The sequence below is a fragment of the Eremothecium gossypii genome, chromosome III (genome assembly GCF_000091025.4).
Source record: "Eremothecium gossypii ATCC 10895 chromosome III, complete sequence".
NCBI lineage: Eukaryota > Fungi > Ascomycota > Saccharomycetes > Saccharomycetales > Saccharomycetaceae > Eremothecium > Eremothecium gossypii.
Window position 1 is genome coordinate 1 of NC_005784.3, and position 20,785 is coordinate 20,785.

The following is a 20,785-nucleotide window of genomic DNA, read 5'->3' on the forward strand; positions in this document are numbered from 1 at the left end:
CCCATACACCACACCGCTGAGAGACCCATACACCACACCGTTGAGAGACCCATACACCACACCGCTGAGAGACCCATACACCACACCGCTGAGAGACCCATACACCACACCGCTGAGAGACCCATACACCACACCGCTGAGAGACCCATACACCACACCGCTGAGAGACCCATACACCACACCGCTGAGAGACCCATACACCACACCGCTGAGAGACCCATACACCACACCGGTGAGAGACCCATACACCACACCGCTGAGAGACCCATACACCACACCGCTGAGAGACCCATACACCACACCGTTGAGAGACCCATACACCACACCGTTGAGAGACCCATACACCACACCGTTGAGAGACCCATACACCACACCGTTGAGAGACCCATACACCACACCGGTGAGAGACCCATACACCACACCGCTGAGAGACCCATACACCACACCGTTGAGAGACCCCATACACCACACCGCTGAGAGACCCATACCCCACACCGCTGAGAGACCCATACACCACACCGCTGAGAGACCCATACACCACACCGCTGAGAGACCCATACACCACACCGCTGAGAGAGACATGCGCTCAACCAGCGTGCCTCGTCAATCTCAGATCCGATTTCTTCCGGTCGTTAGTAATGAGTTTCCCATAATATGACCCCGGTAGTTTTTTTTTTTCCAGTACACCATAGGACACAGAGTCTAGCTTCCTGTATTCGTAACAAATTATATCTCTAATTTTCCCCCCATGTGCGGTCAATCCGTACACCATGGGACACAAGATCAGATAAATTAATTTAATTTAAATTAAAATAGAATATAATTATTTTTTTTAGTTGTTTTTAATTGTTTTTTATTAAAAAACATTTATTTGATAGTAGTTTTGTAGAATAATTATTAACTATGTAGTTGGTCGGGTTTTAGAAAGGTGGTAGGTAGTCTGGATATCTTCCAATTTGGCCGTAAGTGTAGATAGGGTGCGAAGTAGAGGTCTTCGCTCATCTACCACACGATAGACATGAATAACTGTCAATCAGTAATCTGAACTGCCTATCCAGGCTAAAAGCTCACTTCTGAGTGGGAAAATATTCTTTCAATTTGGACGCGGATTGTCGCCTTCCCTACGCGATGTAAGCACCTTAGGGCATTATTGAGCGACCAACTACGTCATATTATGGAAAGTTTGTAAAAGTTCGCGCTTAGGCTATTTCGGAATGTGGCCAAGCTCTGGTCCAAAGTATCCTCTCTCAGTTTCGGTCACATTAAGAAGCGGCACCCGAGCGTAATCAAGACCCGCATATGAGATACTGTTTCCCCACCAGTTAAGTTCAATGTCCTTCCATTGAACGGAGAAAAACATCAAGATAGCAGAAAACACCACCCCGCAGGTGATGGCGGCAGCAATGACATAATTATACCTCTCCCATATACGAAGGTGGTATCTTTTCAAGTAAAACATAGAAATGAAGCCCACATAGAGACCAGAGGTACTATACTGCAAATTATAGGGAGGACCAAAAGAAAGCATGCCAATAATGAAGATCACCGGACTGAAACGTCTAGGGTACGGTATTTTGTCGTACATGATACTGAGCCTCTTCCATATTCCGAAGAATAATCCTACGCACGCCCCAATTAACCAGCACCATTTCATGATAGGATAGACATGTTCAAAGATTCGTCTTGGTCCAATAGCACCCCACATGACAGAAGCATTGAAGTATGTTCTGACGCCGGGACATGTGAACTTGAACCGCTGCTTAGGATCGCAATAGTTCTCAACATTATGAAGCTGCCAATTTATAACGCCAAGATTCACAAAGACCTGTATCAGAACCATTAAAAGCTGTCCCCTAAATAGTGGGATAGGTGGTATTTTCGCGTAGTGTGCCATCTTCATATTGCTGAGATAGTTATCAGTTTGGCCATCAATATTATACCCGAATGCCTTGATAAACATTAGCGCATAAGGATTTCCTGGCAATGCCAGGCCACTGATCATTTGCAGCAACAGGTTCAGTCCTATAGTAACACCGCGCGTGGCTTGTAGTAACGTAATTGGAAGAAGCAGAATGAAGTTTAAGCCTACGGCTAGAAATAATCCCCACACAGGTGTATTGGTTTTGAACGTTGTCACCACGATGACTCCAATCACGATTGAAACCACAAATATTGACATGTACCACCACTCAGGTACTTCTTTGTATTTCCTCATCATCCGACAGTGTGGGTCGTGGAATTCGTCTAACACGTGCTTTTCGTTACTGAAGGCTTCACGCAACCCGCTACGCGTTCTCAGTGACCATAGATCTAGGATCCAGGCTTTATACACCCGCATATAAAATGCCCCCTGCTGCAGGATGGAGCTCACCACAAGCGCTGTGTAAACGCACATAAAACAACCATACGCCACCATGTTACCTGCAGTATAATATGGAAATCCGTATTTCTGGAACTTCTGCTCATCGAGTAATCGATCTTCAGTCAGTATTTCCTCTACTTGGTACACTTTTGCTTTGTTATTATATAAGCTTTGCGTGAAAATTGGAAGAAACTGACATTCACTGTAGTTCATATAATAGACGCCGAGAGTGATTAGTGCTGCAAGTAGACCTCCCATATACATAGTCAGCGTTACTCTGAATGGAAGATAAAAACCGCCCACTCCAATGTTAGTCCAGTCCAACGTCGAAAGTGGGTTCAGTCCCACGCCATTAATTCCGCCAGTGACAGTCGCAAGATTGAAGTTATCCGGTTTTATCCAAGTTATCCAGTTAAAAGTACTCAAGGCTTCGAAAAGGTATGTCGGAAACCAATTGTATACGAAAATAATTGCAAAAGTCAAGTAGAACATCTTTTTTCTACCAAACCCCCCCGAGTGCTCGTCGCTCATCATCGCCTTATTCAGCGCTATCGTAGTCATTATGGATGGCCACATAGCAGTCGCTGGATACACCACGTATTTTCTCATGATTCCAGCCAAGCCAAACCCCAAGAACTGGAGTGGAATTGATAGTAGCAATTGATACGCATATGGCATAGGGCTTCTGTAGTGAATGTGCTGCGTTAAAATATTATAGTTCGCGTAGAACGAGCCAGTAGTGATACCGTACAACAGCGTCACAAACATCTGCTCCTTCTCGGTCCACGGACTATCGATGTTGAGTGCAATCCTGCGGCCATAGACGTTGAAGCCCCAGCATGGCATCAAGCGCGCCCACAGGAGTCCACAGGGATACACCAGCATCTGCACCGCAGATATACTGAGAGCGATTGAAGGCTGTCTCTCCGAAAAGAACATGGTCAAGGCACTCCCAACAACCACCCAAAAAGTCGCCAAGAAATAGGCACGGAAAGTCTCTACTGGAATCGTTGGATCATCCACAGGGCTCGCGACCGCCCTCACTTCCACGTACGGCGAGTAGTACTCGAAAATCCCTGCAACAGTTTTAAGTTCGAACACATGCTGCGGATCTTCGGGGTCAAAATCTCTCTTCGAGAAACGAACTAAATCATTCCAATCATCAGTCTTTAAATTGAAGTCCTCATTATGTATCTCAAAGCTCAGATCGATTATTCTCAAGCATTTCTCGATATCCAATTCCGCAAGCTTCGACTCCAGGTATCTTACTGAAGCAGGCACATCGCTGAGATCTCTGGGGTGGTCGTAGCCCATTCGAGAGATGAGGTACACCAATTGCTCGTCTGTGAGAACCTCCGCGGTAACTTGCTCTTCTGCACCAGCATTGTATTTTTCCTTTTCCTTGTCGTGACTAGATAAGCTTGGTGAGCGGCTACCATACGAAGGGGGGTCCCCGACACCTTCAGAGATCTTGCTCATGTCTACTTCCTTCCTAGCAGGCGAGGTTTACGGGTAGTTGTGCGAGACTCAAGCAGTTTATGCTGCTGCATATATACAGATATCCTTATCTATCTATATATCGTTCATCTAAGTATCTCCGTATCCGTCTGTACGTTTGCTGCTGCGTTACTCCCCGCCGCTCGAGACTAGAGTGTCTCGTACAAATCTCGCTACTCGAATGTGGTTTTTGCCCTATTCCCCATCTGTCTCGACTGCTACTGCTCGTGATCCTGCTTATCACAGCTATACGGACAACCGAGGATTCCATTATGGGCACACATTACAGAATACAAGCAACGCACATTCTCCGGCGCGCATTGGATGAACCTTGGCGTTATGTCAGCATGCGGCTGCATCCCAGCCGTGTCTCGAAAAGGAGATGCCAATTACAGAGAGAACTCCGCACAACGTATTTCGGAGGTCAATACGTGGATAACCGAAATCCGCACCTCAGGACATGGTGCGGCCGCGTCTATTCCCTGCATTATTTACCCTCCCATTACTACAAGTTGCATCGGTGGGAATTCCAGCGGTACAAATGTAACATTCGTGAGTTACTTTTCCGCATCAGTAGGAACTCAGTTTTGCAGGACGTATGCCATGCTCTTAGGCGGCAAAACAAGCACCCACAGATCGGAGATACTGCATTTTCTATCGGTAATTGTGATAAAGTAACTCAGGGCAACGCCAACTGTGGAGACGGCGCAAAAGCACGGAGTTGGAGTCGGAATGGGGTTGCCAGTGTCTTGATGGTTTGATTAAGAGACATCACTGCATTTGGGTTTTGCGATCGTGTTGCACTGAGGATCAGGAGGTGTCACTTTTTTGTGGCAGAAGTCAACTCTCAGGTTGAATTTGTTAAATCCCCGAGGTTCAGTCCAGAAACGGGACTCGCGGAGCCGGTGATAAGCTATTAACACGACTATACTTACAGATCTACACCATGCGTGGAGTGCGGGTCCAAGGCGAACAGGAGACACATAATACGCTTCAGTGGGCGAACCTAAAGTCAAGCCTCTTGTTGCCCTTGTCGGTTGTATTCTCGATGTACGACTGCCGATCTTGCTCGGTCATCGCATTCCATACCAGCTCTCTCCTTCTGTTGCGCCACATGTAGTACAGCTTTACGCCGATGAAAATGGGTATATTGGCGAGCATGAGAAAAAACAGGATGGTATTACCTCTGTGATATAGCGGGGCGTCGTCCATCCTGTAAATCTGGTTTCCACAGACAAAGCCGATCACGTTAAAGACCTGGAGAACGGCTGCTGACACAGATCTCGTTTTAATGGAGTGCGAGTTTCTAGAAGCCCACGAAAACATCATCGGAAATATGTAGGGGCAGGCCAACAGCACGACCATTAGCGCGTAGGTTTCCCATCGCGTCTCAAATGCGCCTTTCCACCACCGGAGAAATCCGAGTAACACTAGTTTCCATACGCAGGAAACCAGTGACAGCAACGAACGCTCGTCTACCACCTCGTAGATTTTCAGCATCACCAGGATGGCGACAGTATTCGAAAAGAAGTTGGAAATAGAGAGTAGTTGGACGGTAAATGTGGAAAAGCCAACATCTTTGAGTATGATAAGCATGTAAGGCCCTGCGGCTGCCTCTGGAAAGAAATGCACTAGCGCGAGTAAGTACAAAGGCCACAAGTCGTAATCCAAGAGCGCTTCGATGAATAGCTTGGCCGATACACCAGTTTTGTTGTTCATATCTCCTTTGCTGGGATCATCTCTGAGTAAGCGATTAACAGCTATCAATTCTTGCCTCTCAGTGAACCAGCCCTTTGGATGCAAGAGGCTCTTAGTCTCAACTATTGACGGGACAAAGTAAAAAAATCCGAAAATGCCCATGACGCAGGTAATCACTCCTTCAAATAAGAAAAGCCACTGCCAACCTGAAAGTCCGCATATCCCGCGCATTCGAAATATACCGTAAGACGCCAAAGGCAATACGGAGTTCATTAGCCCTTGCGCAACCCAGAAATAGGACACTCTCATTCCCAGTTCCTTTGCAGTATAAAAACTGGTCAGCCATGTCACCATGATAGCCGCGAAGCCGGCCTCAGCGAGACCCATGAATACCCGTAATATGATGAGCCCGACTTTATTACGCATACCGGCCTGCGCCATTGCAACACAGCCCCATATAATCATTTGACAAGGTACAACTCGTTCTACCCCATATCGTTTTGCTATCAGCTGCACCGGCACAGTTCCCAGAAGATGGAATACATTGAACAACTGATTTCCAAGGTTATAGTCGTTCGTTGTTACATTTAATTCTTCGAGCATCTCATCTGAAGTGCCCTGAAAGTAATTAAACCTGTCGGCTTCCATGGCGCAAAATAATATACATGCAATAAATGCCACCTTAAAGTCCAGCCGTCTAACTAGTCGTTTTTCTTCATCTTTAGACCATTTAAGCTCTGGGTCAAAGTGATTTCTGCATTCGTAGTTCGCTTCACGATACAGATTCCTGTAGTATTCCGCAACTACAGGATCCGCAAACGGGTTTGTCCCAGTAAAGTGCTCGAGTTCAACGATGTCGCATCCCTCTTCACTTTTGGAAGATACTTCTTCCGAAGCTCTGACTTCCATCTTATTGGCTCGAAGCTGCGGAAACACCGAGAGAACTGATCGAACCCTTCCATATAGTGTTTGGTTCCTTATATACTGCGAGAAGACTTATGTCCCGATGACCAAACGCAGAGAATTAAGTTAATTCCACACTATGCAATGTCACTGCTGAAGAAAACTACTGAACACGGATCGAGCACCATGAATACGGAGCGAGCACCATGCAAACGATGACATTCTCGGTATAGTGACTTCATGGGAAATCGGGCGTATAGCGCGAATTAAGATATCAGTCTTAATAGTGCAGGATTATCCCGGCAAGAATTTTACTAATATTGACAAAAGGAGTAAGATGAGTGGAGGTACTAATCATTCTACGCAATTTTCACCATTAGTATAAAATCAAGAGTATCTGGAATAAAGGGCATCATTCACTGCTGGTTTGCGTAGTGAAGCTCATGTTAAGATAGCCATGATTCCGATAAAATATTATACAGGGGCGAGTCTTCCCTGGGCGGTTTCGCTTACGGCACGTGCTGAATCTCGGGAGATTCACTTGAAAAACGCTAGTCACGGATCGACGGAGTAGAGCGTGGGTGAGATGCACCGCACATTCCCGGGTAACACCTGATTAAAAAAGATACGCATTGCTCGTATCCGCACTCGGCACTACTTAGGTGCTAGTCCATACATGCAAACGTATAATACATTCTTCTCTCCCGAATATTCCGCAATTGCACTAGTTTTGTACGATAATGAAGTCAACCAGCCCCTTAAGGACATCATTAGGTATAGTTGCGGATGGACCAAGCCCGGGCATTTCTCATGAGCTAATTCTCCAGAAAATTTCGGTAGGGCTCGGTAACATGAGCTATTCGCAGATTACAGTATGATAGCGTTGAGACAAAATTATAAAACCCTCCATTTCCCATGGCCCGGTGTTACGAGCTATCATCTTATGAATCAGACATGGCATTACGTCCTGGCACGACGGTCAAAATATTCCAAAGCTATATTTCACATTGAACTGGCAATGGAACAGACCCGCCATCTGAGCGGAGCACTGTCAGCTTGGTAGATACACTCTAAATTTACTTTAGAGTGTAATGGCAACATGGCCGAGCGGTTAAGGCGAAAGATTAGAAATCTTTTGGGCTATGCCCGCGCAGGTTCGAGTCCTGCTGTTGTCGATTTTTTGCATCTGATGCTGTTTCAGGCTACGCCAAGACTTCAGACCAGTCTGTCGTTGAACGGTACAATCGTTACTCCGCTACAATCGTTACTCCGCCCAGCGGACAAAAAGCGTCAATCTTTCCGACCCCTCGCAGCCTTTCCTGCGGCAGCTGCTAAAGTACACAATTTTATGCCTAGACCTGAACGAGAGTGATTTGGTAGATGACGGCGAACTAAGAAGCCGCCCTAAGCGAAGTTCATAGCATGTAGGTAGTTGCTTTTCTTGCTTCTATCGGCCACAGCGCGGTCCGCCGTTTGCAGTTGGCCGGCCGCAAGCAGTGTGACCAAGCTGCGTATGTTTCTCCGCGCACCGCGCATGCTACGTACGAATTACAGCAGTTGCAAGAATGGCTTGGCTCAGAAGGACATTCTTCCATTGAGGCCGATTAGATAATACTATGACACGACGTTGACTATCGCAAGCGATTCCGCATATGTGCTTGCTGAAATTATTGCCAAGAACTGCAGTTGCCTAATTGTGGTTCACTGGGAGGGTTAACTGAGAGGGTTAAGCATTACGATGTGCACTAATTTAAGCTCTTGACGCATCCCACCGACCTTCTGTTGGGGAGATAGCGGCAGTGTCAGAAGTGCCTATGCGTTTTTAGGTGACATGCTACTGGAGGGAACTGAAAGCATTCCGTAACTTACAGCCAATATATAGCGGCGGACAATGGCTTGCGTGCACACTGAGAAAGGTCATCCGTACCAATGTATGCGCTCGTGATATTTAATATAGTATTGTGTAATGCACTGGATGTGAATTTTAATTCCAGTGCATCTATATGCAACGCCACGAAGTTGATCCAGCAGGGTATACTAGACTACTATGAGGGGCTGAGGCCGGGCGGTAGGGTAGGCTTTTTTCAAGAACCCTACTATTGGTGGATGGCCGGGGATGTCTTTGGGGGGATGGTAGAAAATTGGTACCTATGCGACAACACGGAGTACAAGGACTTGCTAACCGAAGCAATGGTATCTCAAATAGGCGAAAATAAGGATTATGTGCCATGGCACCAGAGAATGGTGGAGGGCAACGATGACCAGGGCATCTGGGGGCTGCTGGTTATGGACGCGGCTGAGAGGGATTTCCCCGATGCGCCCCCGGACCAAGCTCCAGGCTGGCTGGCTCTTGCACAAGCCGTCTTTAACACCATGTGGGCTCGATGGGATATGGATAATTGTGCAGGCGGACTTCTGTGGCAGATATATCCATGGAACGTTGGGTACGATTATAAAAATACAATCTCCAATGGCTACCTTTTCCAGATCGCCGCTAGACTGGCGCGCTTCACAGGGAACTCTACGTACGGGCGTGTTGCGGAAACTGTTTTCGACTGGCTCGTGGACTCAAAGCTAGTGCAATTGGACAACGTAGCATTGGTGCTTGATGGCGCGCATGTTTATACGAATTGCACGGACTTCACCCGGTACGAATGGACATACAACTACGGAGTCGTACTCGGTGGATGTGCCTACATGTACAATTTCACCAATGGCTCACCTGTGTGGGCAAATCGGCTGAATAGAGTGCTAAATGGAGCACTGTTGTTCTTTGAGAATGGTATTATGTATGAGCGCACATGCCAGGATGTTGATCGCTGCAATAACGACCAACGGTTTTTTAAAAGTATATTCACCAGGATGCTCGCTCTGACCAGTGTACTGGCGCCACACACCAAAGCGCGCATCGAGCCCAATATCAGGAAAAGCGCTGAAGCGGCAGCCAAGTCATGCAATGGTGGGAGTGACGGGCACACCTGCGGCCTGGTGTGGCGAAACTACACTTGGGACGGCAAGGCTGGACTTGGAGAGCAGCTGTGCGCGCTAGAGATTATCCAAAACACACTGATACACACCAAACGGCCTCCGTTGACCGCCAAACAGGGGGCCAAAAGCAAAGGAGACCCGGCGGCCGGTCTCAATTCGAGCAGGTATGATTTGCCCATCGTTCATCCGCCCAGCGGACAAAAATCGTCGATCCTTACGACCCTCCGCAGCCTTTCTTCTTCTGCTAAAGTACACAGGCACTATGCGTCGACCTCAACGAGAGTGGTTCAGTAGATGACGGCGATCTCAGAAGCCGCCCTACCTGAAGTTCCCAGTATGTAGGTAGTTGCTTTTCTTGCTTCCATCTGCACAGCGGCTCGCCGTTTGCATTTTGCCGACCGCAAGCAGTGTGGCTAAGCTGCGTACATTTATGTGCGCACCGCGCATGCTACGTACGAATTGCAGCAGTTGCAAGAATGGCTTGGCTCAGAGGAGCATACTCCCATTGAGACAGATTAGATAATACTATACACAACGTTGGATATCGCGCTTAAGCGGTTCCGCATCTGTGCTGGTTGAGACTATTGTCAGGAACTTCACTTGCCTAATTACGACTACTTGGGGGTTTAACTGTTACGATGTGCACTTATTTAAGCCCCAGGCGTGTCCAAGACCGACCTTATGTTGGGGAGATGTCGGCATGAGAAGTGCCTATGAGTGCGGTAGTCATATGCAGGTGGGGTGGGTCGAAAGCATTCCGTAACGTACGGCCCAATATATAGCGGCGGACATTGGCTTGTGAAATCCGAGACAGGGTCGTCTGTACCGATGTATGTGCTACTAGTGATATTGAATATAGTACTGAGTAACGCACTGGATGTGGACTTCAATTCGAGCGAGTCTATATGTGACGCTACGAAGTTGATCCAGGTGGGCATACTCGACTACTATGAGGGGGCGAAGCCAGGTGGTAGGGCAGGCTTTTTGGTCAAGCCCTACTATTGGTGGATGGCGGGAGAGGCCTTTGGGGGAATGGTAGAAAATTGGTATCTATGCAACAACACGGAGTACCAGGACTTACTGACTGACGCCATGGTGTCTCAAATAGGCGAAAATAAGGACTATATGCCGTCGCACCAGAAGATGGTGGAGGGCAATGATGACCAGGGCATCTGGGGCCTGCTGGTTATGGGCGCGGCGGAGAGGAATTTCCCCGATGCGCCCCCGGAGCGAGCCCCAGGCTGGCTGGCTCTTGCACAAGCCGTCTTTAACACCATGTGGGCTCGGTGGGATCCAGAGAATTGTGGAGGCGGACTGCGGTGGCAAATATTTCCATGGAACGGTGGATACGATTATAAAAATACAATTTCCAATGCCTGTCTTTTCCAGATCGCCGCTAGACTGGCGCGCTTCACGGGGAACTCTACGTACCAGGATGTTGCCGAAACTGTTTTCGATTGGCTTGTTGATGTAAAGCTAGTAGAATTGGAGAATGACGCACGGGTGCTGGATGGCGCACATATCTCGGAGCGTTGCGAGGACCACTCTCAGCTCGAATGGACGTACAATCACGGAGTGGTACTTGGTGGATGCGCGTACATGTACAATATCACCAATGGCTCAGCTGTGTGGGGAGATAGGCTGAATAAAGTCCTGAATGGATCACTGTTGTTCTTTGAGAATGGTATTTTGTATGAGCGCGCATGCCAGGATGTTAATAAATGCAATGATGACCAACGCTCTTTTAGAAGTATATTCTCCAGGATGCTCGCTCTGACCAGTGTCCTGGCGCCACACACCAAAGCGCGCATCGAGCCCAATATCAGGAAAAGCGCTGAAGCGGCAGCCAAGTCATGCAGTGGTGGACGTGATGGGCACACCTGCGGCATGGTGTGGAGAAACTACACTTGGGATGGCAAGTATGGACTTGGAGAACAGCTTTCCGCGTTGGAGATTATCCAAAACACACTGATACACACCAAGCCGCCTCCGACGACTGCCAATGAGGGAGCCAAAAGCCAAGGAGACCCAGGAGCCGGCCTCCAGCTAAGCTCGCCTAATAGTATTACACTTCCCACCCGCCAAATTCGCTTGAAGGACCGTGTCGGAGCAGGGTTTGCGACAGTCGTATTTCTGCTTCCGTTTATCACCGGATCAATTTGGATGTCCATATAGTTTCTTGCATATGGATTCCCAAGGCCTAAACCAACGATGCTGGCATTGAGCTCTGTAAATGAACCATAATATCTATTGGCACCATTCTATCACCCACTAGCTCGGAACCAACCAATCGATCATCATCTGATATTCAAGGACTGTGCTTTCTGTAGACCGATATGTATGATGGACGGCCCCACGATCAGCGCCAACGAAGTTCATTATCTCTCTTAAGCGGTGTCTGCATTCTGTGTGGCTGTAAGAATATTGTCCGGAATGGCAATTGTGTAGTTGGGGATACTGGAGGATTTCTGAGTGCTGTTGTGAACTTATCTAAGCTTCTGGCCTGTACAAGGCCGACTAATATTGAGGAGATGATGGCCGCGTTAGAAGTGCCTACTGGCGCGGTAGTCATATGCAGGTAACATTGTCGGAAAGATTCGCAGTGGTTGCAACGAAGTACGTACTTGGTGTTATAAAGTGGTTACAGTCGTGACCTCAAAATGCGTGAGAGAACTCGCACGGCCACTACATAGCGGATGACAGTAGCCTTTGTGAGGGTCGGGGCGGAGCCGTCTTTGCCGATGTATGTGCTACTAGTGATATTGAATATAGTACTGAGTAACGCACTGGATGTGGACTTCAATTCGAGCGAGTCTATATGTGACGCTACGAAGTTGATCCAGGTGGGTATACTCGACTACTATGAGGGACTGAGGCCGGGCGGTAGGGTGGGCTTTTTTCAAAAACCCTACTATTGGTGGATGGCGGGAGAGGCCTTTGGGGGAATGGTAGAAAATTGGTATCTATGCAACAACACGGAGTACCAGGACTTACTGACTGACGCCATGGTGTCTCAAATAGGCGAAAATAAGGATTATGTGCCGTCGCACCAGAAGATGATAGAGGGCAATGATGACCAGGGCATCTGGGGGCTGCTGGTTATGGGCGCGGCGGAGAGGAATTTCCCCGATGCGCCCCCGGAGCGAGCCCCAGGCTGGCTGGCTCTTGCACAAGCCGTCTTTAACACCATGTGGGCTCGGTGGGATCCAGAGAATTGTGGAGGTGGATTGCGGTGGCAGATATTTCCATGGAACAATGGGTACGATTATAAAAATACAATTTCCAATGCCTGTCTTTTCCAGATCGCCGCTAGACTGGCGCGCTTCACGGGGAACTCTACGTACCAGGATGTTGCCGAAACTGTTTTCGACTGGCTCGTGGACTCAAAGCTAGTGCAATTGGAGAATGACGCAAAGGTGCTGGATGGCGCACATATCTCGGAGCGTTGCGAGGACCACTCCAAGCTCGAATGGACGTACAATCACGGAGTGGTACTTGCTGGATGCGCGTACATGTACAATATCACCAATGGCTCAGCTGTGTGGGGAGATAGGCTGAATAAAGTCCTGAATGGATCACTGTTGTTCTTTCCGAATGGTATTTTGTATGAGCGCGCATGCCAGGATGTTCAAAAATGCAATGATGACCAACGCTCTTTTAGAAGTATATTCTCCAGGATGCTCGCTCTGACCAGTGTACTGGCGCCACACACCAAAGCGCGCATCGAGCCCAATATCAGGAAAAGCGCTGAAGCGGCAGCCAAGTCATGCAGTGGTGGACGTGATGGGCACACCTGCGGCATGGTGTGGAGAAACTACACTTGGGATGGCAAGTATGGACTTGGAGAACAGCTTTCCGCGTTGGAGATTATCCAAAACACACTGATACACACCAAGCCGCCTCCGACGACTGCCAATGAGGGAGCCAAAAGCAAAGGAGACCCGTCGGCCGGCCTGTATGACAATTCACCTAATATTATTACACTCTCCACTCGCCAAATTGGCTTGAAGGACCGTGTCGGAGCAGGGTTTATGACAGTAGTACTTCTGATTCCGTTTATCACCGGGTCGATTTGGATGTCCATATAGTTTCTTGCATATGGATCCCAAGGCCTAAACCAACGATGCTGGCATTGAGGTCTGTAACTGAACCATTACGTCTATTGGCCACCATTCTGCCACCATCTGATATTCAAGGACTGTGCTTTATGTAGAACGATATATGAATAATGGACTGCCCTCACGGCTAGGCTCCAGGTGTACACTTTCAAAAGGCAAGGACGCGGCGTTTCAGGTTCTGTGGCCACTGCCAACACAGGACTTGGATGGTGTGGGCCAAATGATAATAAATGATATGAAGTCAGCATTGTGCTATATAAATAATATATATTTTAAAATGATCGGTGCCTTGCTAGTGGAACGTCATCTCTCGTGAATATTTACGTGAAAACCGCATGAAACCTTGGATGGAACGGAGAAGTGAAGAAGTATGAAGTTCCTATCAATCGCTGAGTTACAGTTCATCAGCAAATGGCAAGTTGCTCACATCCCCGACGGCAACGTAGTTGAATTTACCCAACTTGAAGTCCTTAGCGTTCTCGAGCTTCAAGCTAACAGGGGAGGCGGCGGAGTCGTTTTCGACAGCCAACTGCAGAGCGGCGTACTTGCGGGCCACGGAGATGTCTTTGCCGGCCTTCAAGTCGGCGACAACCTTCTTGATGTCCGCAGCAGCCTTGGCGGCCTCCGCGGACTTGACGTAGAGCGAGAACAGGCCGCCGTCGGTGTACTTGTCCAACTTCGCCTTATGCACCAGCGGAGAAAGCGCGTACAGGTCCGAAGTCAAGTATCTGGCCAGGACCTCGTAGGTGGCAAAGTCGGCCTTGGCCACCGGAACGGCAATCGCAGCCACGGAGGAGCCCGCGTGTCTCAACCGCGCCTCCCCGGAGTGCGTCTTCGCGTTGCCGGAGCCGGCCAGCGAGGTGCCCGATGGCAGCGACGCAAGCAGCGAGTCGTTGACAAACCGCTTCAGGTCCGCCTCGTTGATGCCCTGGCCCAGAACCGTCACGTTCTCCTTGGTGTACACCTTGTCCGCGTACGCCTTGATGTCCTCCAGCGTGACCTTCTCCACCCCGTCGTACAGCACCGGCTTGCCCAGCCCGTGTCTGTACGTCACGCTGTACAGAGCCTCTTCCGCGGCCGCCACAGGGCACGCGCGCGCCACCGCCGCGTCGCGCGTCGCCGCAGGAAGCACCGACTCCGCCAGCTCGTGCGGCCGGAACGACGTCTTGTACAGCACGTCGGCCAGCGCGTTGACAAAGTACGGCAAGTCCTCCTTGAGGAACGTCGCAGACAGCGTGATGTGCTCGCGGTCCACCGTCGACTGGAATCTGCCGCCCAACAGCTCCGACTCGCGCACCAGACGCAACGCAGACTTGTTGCCCGTGTTGTGGAAGTTGAACCGCGACAGCAGGTGCGCCACGCCGTCCTTCGTCGCGTACCGCGACCCGCCCTGCACCTGCACGCTCAGGGTCGACACCTTGCCGGAGCCGTCCTTGGCTGCCACGCTCAGGTGTCTGGCGAACTGCTTGCTGCACTGCAATCTCTGGGACAACATTGTTACTTTCGCGCTGTATTCTTACGCCTTGGCAAAGGATGGCCCAACACTGGTCTCTCGAATAGATCGCCTAGCTGCTCACCTGTGTCGCTGTGTTAACCTCCGCGGCGCGCACAGCTAGCGCCAGGCCGCTGCTCGCGGCCTCCGCGCCCCGCTGCGGCGCCTTCTGGGGAAAAATCTGAGACCACCGCAAATTTTTGCTCGATCTCATTGGTTCGTGCGCCGCGATGCCGCGCCACGTGACCGAGCCACGTGACCCCGTTCGCGTGCCCGGCACCCGGTGGTACGGGCTGCAAAGCGCCACACCGCAAGCGCGATAGCGAGCGGCGCAGGCGCGTGCCTCGGCAGGCGGTCGGCTGCGCCGGCCCGCGGCCGCGCCAGCCGTCCGCGTATACGAGGCAGCTCGTCGCATGAGACCGGAACCGGCGTGGTATGAATCATCGCAAGGGTCGCGCGATCAGTCACCGGCGGGGGCCAAATATTTAAGGAGCACGGGCAGGCCCAGCACAAGCGAGCCAGAAGCAACGCAGACAGCGAAATGTTCAGAGCAGCAGGCAGACAGATGATTGCGGGCACGCGCGCGGCGGCGTGGCGCGCGCTCTCCGGCGCGCGGGCACGCGCGGCCATGCGGCCGGTGCGCAGCGCGCGGGCGGCGCCGCTGGTGCAGTCACGTGGTGTGAAGCAAATCAGCTTCGGCGGCACGCCCGAGACGGTGTACGAGCGGGCAGACTGGCCGCGGGAGAAGCTGCTGGAGTACTTCAAGAACGACACGCTGGCACTGATCGGGTACGGGTCGCAGGGGCACGGGCAGGGCCTGAACCTGCGCGACACCGGGCTCAAGGTGGTGGTGGGCGTGCGCAAGGGCGGCGCGTCGTGGAAGGCGGCGGTCGAGGACGGGTGGGTGCCGGGCGAGAACCTGTTCGACGTGGTGGAGGCCGTGGAGCGCGGCACGATCGTGATGAACCTGCTGTCGGACGCGGCGCAGTCTGAGACGTGGCCCACGCTGCGGCCGCTGCTGACGCCCGGCAAGACGCTGTACTTCTCGCACGGGTTCTCGCCGGTGTTCAAGGACCTGACGCACGTGGAGCCGCCTAAGGACATCGACGTGATCCTGGTGGCGCCCAAGGGCTCGGGGCGCACCGTGCGCTCGCTGTTCCTGGAGGGGCGCGGCATCAACTCGTCGTACGCGGTGTGGAACGACGCGACCGGCCGCGCGCACGAGAAGGCGCAGGCGCTGGCCGTCGCCGTCGGCTCCGGCTACGTCTACGAGACGACCTTCGAGAAGGAGGTCAACTCCGACCTGTACGGCGAGCGCGGCTGCCTGATGGGCGGCATCCACGGCATGTTCCTCGCGCAGTACGAGGTGCTGCGCGAGAACGGCCACTCGCCCTCCGAGGCCTTCAACGAGACTGTCGAGGAGGCCACGCAGTCGCTGTACCCGCTGATCGGCAAGCACGGCATGGACTACATGTACGACGCCTGCTCCACGACCGCGCGCCGCGGCGCGCTCGACTGGTACCCGATCTTCAAGGACGCGCTCAAGCCCGTGTTCCGCGATCTCTACGAGTCCACGCGCAACGGCTCCGAGACCAAACGCTCCCTGGAGTTCAACTCCCAGCCCGACTACCGCGACAAACTCGAGGCCGAGCTCCAGACCATCCGCGACATGGAGATCTGGAAGGTCGGGAAGGAGGTCCGCAAGCTGCGCCCCGAGAACAACTGACCGCGCTGGGCTGCTGTGTCACCTGAACTGACTCTCCGTGCATATGTATTCATCTATAGCCTCTAGTTTACCTGAATAAACAGGCTACTCTCCACCAGTTACACCCCCGACGCTGCCAAAAAATCGTCGGCCCCATCCACCGCAGGTCTGGCCTTAGCTCAGAGAGTAGAACCAAGACTCGCCGCACGGGAGCCACCACCGCCGAGAGATCCATGTCAAACACGCTCCGTCCGCAGATCTACGTCGGGTGCAAGGCGCCCAACTTCCAGGTGCAGTCTTCGCAGGGGATCATCGACTTCTACGACTACATCGGCGACTCATGGTGCCTGTTCTTCTCGCACCCGGCGGACTTCACGCCCGTGTGCACGACGGAGATCGGGGCGCTCGCGTCGCTGGCCGAGGAGTTCGCAATGCGGCGCTGCAAGCTCCTGGGGCTGTCCACCAACAACCGCGCGACGCACGTCAAGTGGCTCAAGGACATCGAGCGCGTGACCGGGTTCCGCGTCAACTTCCCGCTGCTGTGCGACGTGGACCGGCGCCTGAGCACGGTCTTCGGCATGCTGGACGCGCGCACGCTGGACGCGGACGGGCACCCGGTGCCGCTGCGATCCACGTACTTCGTGGACCCCAACAAGGTCATCCGCCTAGTCCAGTCGTACCCCCTGTCCACTGGGCGCAACACCGCGGAGCTGCTGCGCTGCCTGGACTCACTCCAGCTGTCCGACGCCACGAGCCACCAGTTCATGACCCCCGTGAACTGGATTCCGGGCGACGACGTCGTGCTCGCGCCCGACCTCGACGCGCCGACCATGCAGGAGAAGTACCCGGAGCACCGCACCATCCGCGACTACCTGCGTCTGGCGCCCTTCGATCCGGATCAACTGGACCGCTAGCCCCGGCGCGCGCCGCTGCCACGCCCGGCACGCGGGCGTGGCACGTGGCCCAAGAACGCCAGCGAGGGCGTCTGCCGACGGATACAAACTACACACGAAGCCCGGGCTTGGCGCCCGCCGATCACGAGAATGTGGTGGGCTCGCTGCCTTGCGCCGCCCCCTTACGTGCGCCGAGCAGTGCCCTTTTTGCTGAACTCACAAATGCCATAGGGCCAGCAGGGCATCACAAGGATCGAACAATTTGTAAGCCAAAAAATAGGTGCATGATCGAGGCTTTATAAACGGCGGGCCCACTTCTTTCCGCAGCCGTTGACACGCAAGCCGCAACTACGACTAACATGGTTGAGCCAACACTAAAGAAGCAAAGAACCGGCAACTCGCTCGCGCAGCTAAAGGCCACCGGCACGACGGTCGTCGCCGACACGGGCGACTTCGAGGCCATTGCGAAGTACGCGCCCCAGGACGCGACCACGAACCCCTCGCTCATCCTGGCCGCGGCCAGGAAGGAGGGCTACCAGGCGCTCATCGACAGGGCTGTCGAGTACGGGCGCTCGCGCGACGGCAGCGTCGAGCAGCAGACCGAGGCTGCCGTTGACCGGCTGCTGGTCGAGTTCGGCAAGGAAATCCTGAAGGTGGTGCCGGGCCGGGTGTCGACGGAGGTGGACGCGCGGTTGTCGTTCGACAAGGACGCAACCGTGCGCAAGGCACTGGAGATCATCTCGCTCTACGAGCAGCAGGGCGTGTCCAAGGACCGGGTGCTGATCAAGATTGCGTCCACGTGGGAGGGCATCCAGGCCGCCCGCGAGCTGGAGTCGCAGCACGGCATCCACGTCAACTGTACGCTGCTGTTCTCGTTCTGCCAGGCCGTGGCCGCGGCGGAGGCCGGCGTCACGCTGATCTCGCCCTTCGTCGGCCGGATCCTGGACTGGTACAAGGCCAGCACCGGCAAGACGTACTCTGGCGACGAGGACCCGGGCGTGCTTTCGGTGCGCCGCATCTACAACTACTTCAAGAAGCACGACTACCCCACCATCGTGATGGGCGCGTCCTTCCGCAACCTCGACGAGATCAAGGCGCTCGCCGGCGTCGACTTCCTCACCATCTCGCCCGCCCTCTTGGAGCAGCTGATGACGTCCGCAGACCCGGTTCCTCAGGTTCTGGATCCTGCCAGCGCAAAGGCACAGGGCGATGACAAGGTTTCGTACGTCGAGGACGAGCCGGCGTTCCGCTTTGCGCTCAACGACGACGCCATGGCGACCGAGAAGCTCGCCGAGGGTATCCGCAAGTTCTCCGAGGACATCGTGACCCTCTTCGCCATGGTCGAGGAGAGAATCCGCGCATAAGCGCCTTCCGCGCGCCCGGATCCGTGGATGCAGCTAACTAAAATAAATATTAAACCGTTACTTAACCATATTGACCGATGCCGAGCTTGTTTTTCGCTGGCGCCATTCCGATCTCGGCCTTCCGTTCGCCCGCACAGGAACAAACCCTGCTGTGCCGCTCCAGCCATCCTGTGGCTTCTCTTTTACGCGTCCACGCTCGCATGGCAGTAGTCCAGCAGCTGATCGCATGATTCCATCAACTCGTTCAGCTTCAGGCGCACGTACGCGACGTTTTCATAGAGCGAGCGCAGCTCTTTCGAGCGCTGCGGGGGAATCACGTACTCCAGCTCGCAGCCCACGCCCTTTTTTAAGCACGACGAGCACGGCTTCGGCCGCCGCGTGGCCGAGTCACACTTTATTTTATTCTTGCGGCAGCGCACGCAGGATCGTAGAGGCTTCTTCATCTTCCACGTGCTGTGCACGTAGCCCGCAGCGCGCTTATCACCATGAGAATCCGAACCCGAGTCTGCCATGGCGTTCCGGCCGGGGAAGCAAAAGCCAAGAACTAGGACTATTTTATACTTCTCCAGTTTTTATGTCTATGGGCTTTTTCAGTTGCCTATAGATGTGCTCTCAGCCAACCCTTGTTGACGTAGGAAGCACGGCGGCAGCCTGGCACGGTCGCCGATCGGCCAGGGAACCAGTAGACCCTGTGTAGGCTAAATACCTCAAGTTCCTTGTTGGGGTAGATCGAGGATCGGAGAGTGCGGCATCCGCGCGGTTTGCCCGTGCCTCGCGCTGTAAACGCAGCCCGCAAACGGTGCCACAGGGCTATAGCGTGATCGGGCTATGCACGATGGTGCGCTTACGCGGTGGAATGCGAGTGGCGAGCGCCAGGCCTGCGGGCTGCGAGGCGTGTGCGGCTGCCGGCAGCGTGGCGAGCGGCGCGGCGCGCGGCGTGGGCTGCGATGCAGAGCGCGCGGGCTCGCGCGCGGCCGGGCTGCGCGACCGCTGGCGCGCAGCCTGGCGCGGACGCCGAAACGGCTCGTTCTTGGCCAGCGACAGGCTGTGACGGGCGTGCGGTAGCGCGCGCGCGCGCGACTGCTGGCTCCCGCTCGGCGACGAGGGCGCGCGCCGGTGCGCCAGCGACACCACCGGCCCCGGCAGCGCGCGCGGCGTGTGTCCCGGCCGAAACAGGCTGATCTCCTTGTCATATGCTCGATCCAGCTCCGCAATGATGATAAGGAACGCCGCGAAGATGTGGTGTTCCTCCGCCCCGAACCCGCGCTCGTCCAGGATGTGCGCCAATTGCCGGCTATTGGTGACAAACTCGCTGCCCAGCAGCGTGCCGCCCTCCTCCGTGTACAGTTGGAACTTGTTTGTCAGCGTGTAGTATTTCAGCTTCCCATCATGCCATACCTTGTGCTTCTTCCGCAGTTGATCCGTGTACTGGCAGAAATACTCCACTACGTGTGACACGGTCTTCCCGCTGGACATTCTGGTCTCAGGCCGCTGGCGATACGTGTTCGACCGTTTATGTACCTCAGGAGATGGGTGTCTAGCGGATGATTGGGGTGCCTGTCTCTGCCTTTGGCGACGTGCGCCCAAAAAATTGATGGCTGTGGTACCAGCTGAGGACAAGATAAATGCTGAGGTAGAAAGGGCTGCTGGGGACGGTCCTGAGTCTCCGAGAGGAACGCCGGGGTTGGATCGATGCCGTGACGCAAACAGGGACCGATCCGCCCTTCTCGTGCCGTCAATTAATTACTACTACATATAGTGGACA

The 20,785-nt window shown here is 53.2% G+C and overlaps 12 protein-coding genes and 1 non-coding gene across 13 annotated transcripts, besides 2 other annotated features; 8 read left to right on the top strand and 5 right to left on the bottom strand.

Moving 5' to 3' along the window:
- Nucleotides 1–577: a telomere (Chromosome III left end terminal telomere repeat. Composed of approximately 20 copies of a 24 base repeat unit, and occasionally sequence varients of this repeat.).
- Nucleotides 578–1,100: a telomere (Chromosome III left subtelomeric sequence. Shares some sequence similarity with other subtelomeric regions.).
- Nucleotides 1,101–1,204: 104 nt separating this feature from the next.
- AGOS_ACL205C (ACL205Cp) lies at nt 1,205–3,841 on the bottom strand (the record flags this gene model as incomplete). Its single annotated transcript, NM_208552.2, has 1 exon — nt 1,205–3,841. One exon carries the CDS (start codon nt 3,839–3,841, stop codon nt 1,205–1,207), a length of 2,637 nt encoding a protein of 878 aa, NP_983199.2.
- A 59-nt stretch (nt 3,842–3,900) lies between these two features.
- AGOS_ACL204W (ACL204Wp) lies at nt 3,901–4,620 on the top strand (the record flags this gene model as incomplete). The annotated part of the gene is made up of 1 exon (NM_208553.2): nt 3,901–4,620. The coding sequence occupies one exon, from the start codon at nt 3,901–3,903 to the stop codon at nt 4,618–4,620; it is 720 nt and encodes a 239-aa protein (NP_983200.2).
- Nucleotides 4,621–4,852: 232 nt separating this feature from the next.
- On the bottom strand, nt 4,853–6,466 carry AGOS_ACL203C (ACL203Cp; the record flags this gene model as incomplete). The annotated part of the gene is made up of 1 exon (NM_208554.1): nt 4,853–6,466. One exon carries the CDS (start codon nt 6,464–6,466, stop codon nt 4,853–4,855), a length of 1,614 nt encoding a protein of 537 aa, NP_983201.1.
- A 1,087-nt stretch (nt 6,467–7,553) lies between these two features.
- AGOS_t0043 lies at nt 7,554–7,635 on the top strand. The gene has a single exon. It is a non-coding gene; the product is annotated as a tRNA-Ser (tRNA).
- A 754-nt stretch (nt 7,636–8,389) lies between these two features.
- On the top strand, nt 8,390–9,742 carry AGOS_ACL202W (glycoside hydrolase family 76 protein; the record flags this gene model as incomplete). Its single annotated transcript, NM_208555.1, has 1 exon — nt 8,390–9,742. The coding sequence occupies one exon, from the start codon at nt 8,390–8,392 to the stop codon at nt 9,740–9,742; it is 1,353 nt and encodes a 450-aa protein (NP_983202.1).
- Nucleotides 9,743–10,276: 534 nt separating this feature from the next.
- Nucleotides 10,277–11,623, top strand: AGOS_ACL201W (glycoside hydrolase family 76 protein; the record flags this gene model as incomplete). Its single annotated transcript, NM_208556.1, has 1 exon — nt 10,277–11,623. One exon carries the CDS (start codon nt 10,277–10,279, stop codon nt 11,621–11,623), a length of 1,347 nt encoding a protein of 448 aa, NP_983203.1.
- Nucleotides 11,624–12,144: 521 nt separating this feature from the next.
- On the top strand, nt 12,145–13,536 carry AGOS_ACL200W (glycoside hydrolase family 76 protein; the record flags this gene model as incomplete). The annotated part of the gene is made up of 1 exon (NM_208557.1): nt 12,145–13,536. The coding sequence occupies one exon, from the start codon at nt 12,145–12,147 to the stop codon at nt 13,534–13,536; it is 1,392 nt and encodes a 463-aa protein (NP_983204.1).
- Nucleotides 13,537–13,960: 424 nt separating this feature from the next.
- Nucleotides 13,961–15,061, bottom strand: QCR2 (ubiquinol--cytochrome-c reductase subunit 2; the record flags this gene model as incomplete). Its single annotated transcript, NM_208558.2, has 1 exon — nt 13,961–15,061. The coding sequence occupies one exon, from the start codon at nt 15,059–15,061 to the stop codon at nt 13,961–13,963; it is 1,101 nt and encodes a 366-aa protein (NP_983205.2).
- Nucleotides 15,062–15,599: 538 nt separating this feature from the next.
- On the top strand, nt 15,600–16,784 carry ILV5 (ketol-acid reductoisomerase; the record flags this gene model as incomplete). The annotated part of the gene is made up of 1 exon (NM_208559.2): nt 15,600–16,784. One exon carries the CDS (start codon nt 15,600–15,602, stop codon nt 16,782–16,784), a length of 1,185 nt encoding a protein of 394 aa, NP_983206.2.
- A 212-nt stretch (nt 16,785–16,996) lies between these two features.
- AGOS_ACL197W (peroxiredoxin) lies at nt 16,997–17,677 on the top strand (the record flags this gene model as incomplete). Its single annotated transcript, NM_208560.1, has 1 exon — nt 16,997–17,677. The coding sequence occupies one exon, from the start codon at nt 16,997–16,999 to the stop codon at nt 17,675–17,677; it is 681 nt and encodes a 226-aa protein (NP_983207.1).
- Nucleotides 17,678–18,015: 338 nt separating this feature from the next.
- On the top strand, nt 18,016–19,020 carry TAL1 (sedoheptulose-7-phosphate:D-glyceraldehyde-3-phosphate transaldolase TAL1; the record flags this gene model as incomplete). The annotated part of the gene is made up of 1 exon (NM_208561.2): nt 18,016–19,020. One exon carries the CDS (start codon nt 18,016–18,018, stop codon nt 19,018–19,020), a length of 1,005 nt encoding a protein of 334 aa, NP_983208.2.
- Nucleotides 19,021–19,202: 182 nt separating this feature from the next.
- On the bottom strand, nt 19,203–19,532 carry AGOS_ACL195C (Zn(II)2Cys6 transcription factor domain-containing protein; the record flags this gene model as incomplete). The annotated part of the gene is made up of 1 exon (NM_208562.1): nt 19,203–19,532. One exon carries the CDS (start codon nt 19,530–19,532, stop codon nt 19,203–19,205), a length of 330 nt encoding a protein of 109 aa, NP_983209.1.
- Nucleotides 19,533–19,830: 298 nt separating this feature from the next.
- On the bottom strand, nt 19,831–20,496 carry MTE1 (Mte1p; the record flags this gene model as incomplete). The annotated part of the gene is made up of 1 exon (NM_208563.2): nt 19,831–20,496. One exon carries the CDS (start codon nt 20,494–20,496, stop codon nt 19,831–19,833), a length of 666 nt encoding a protein of 221 aa, NP_983210.2.
- Between the last annotated feature and the right edge of the window lie 289 nt (nt 20,497–20,785).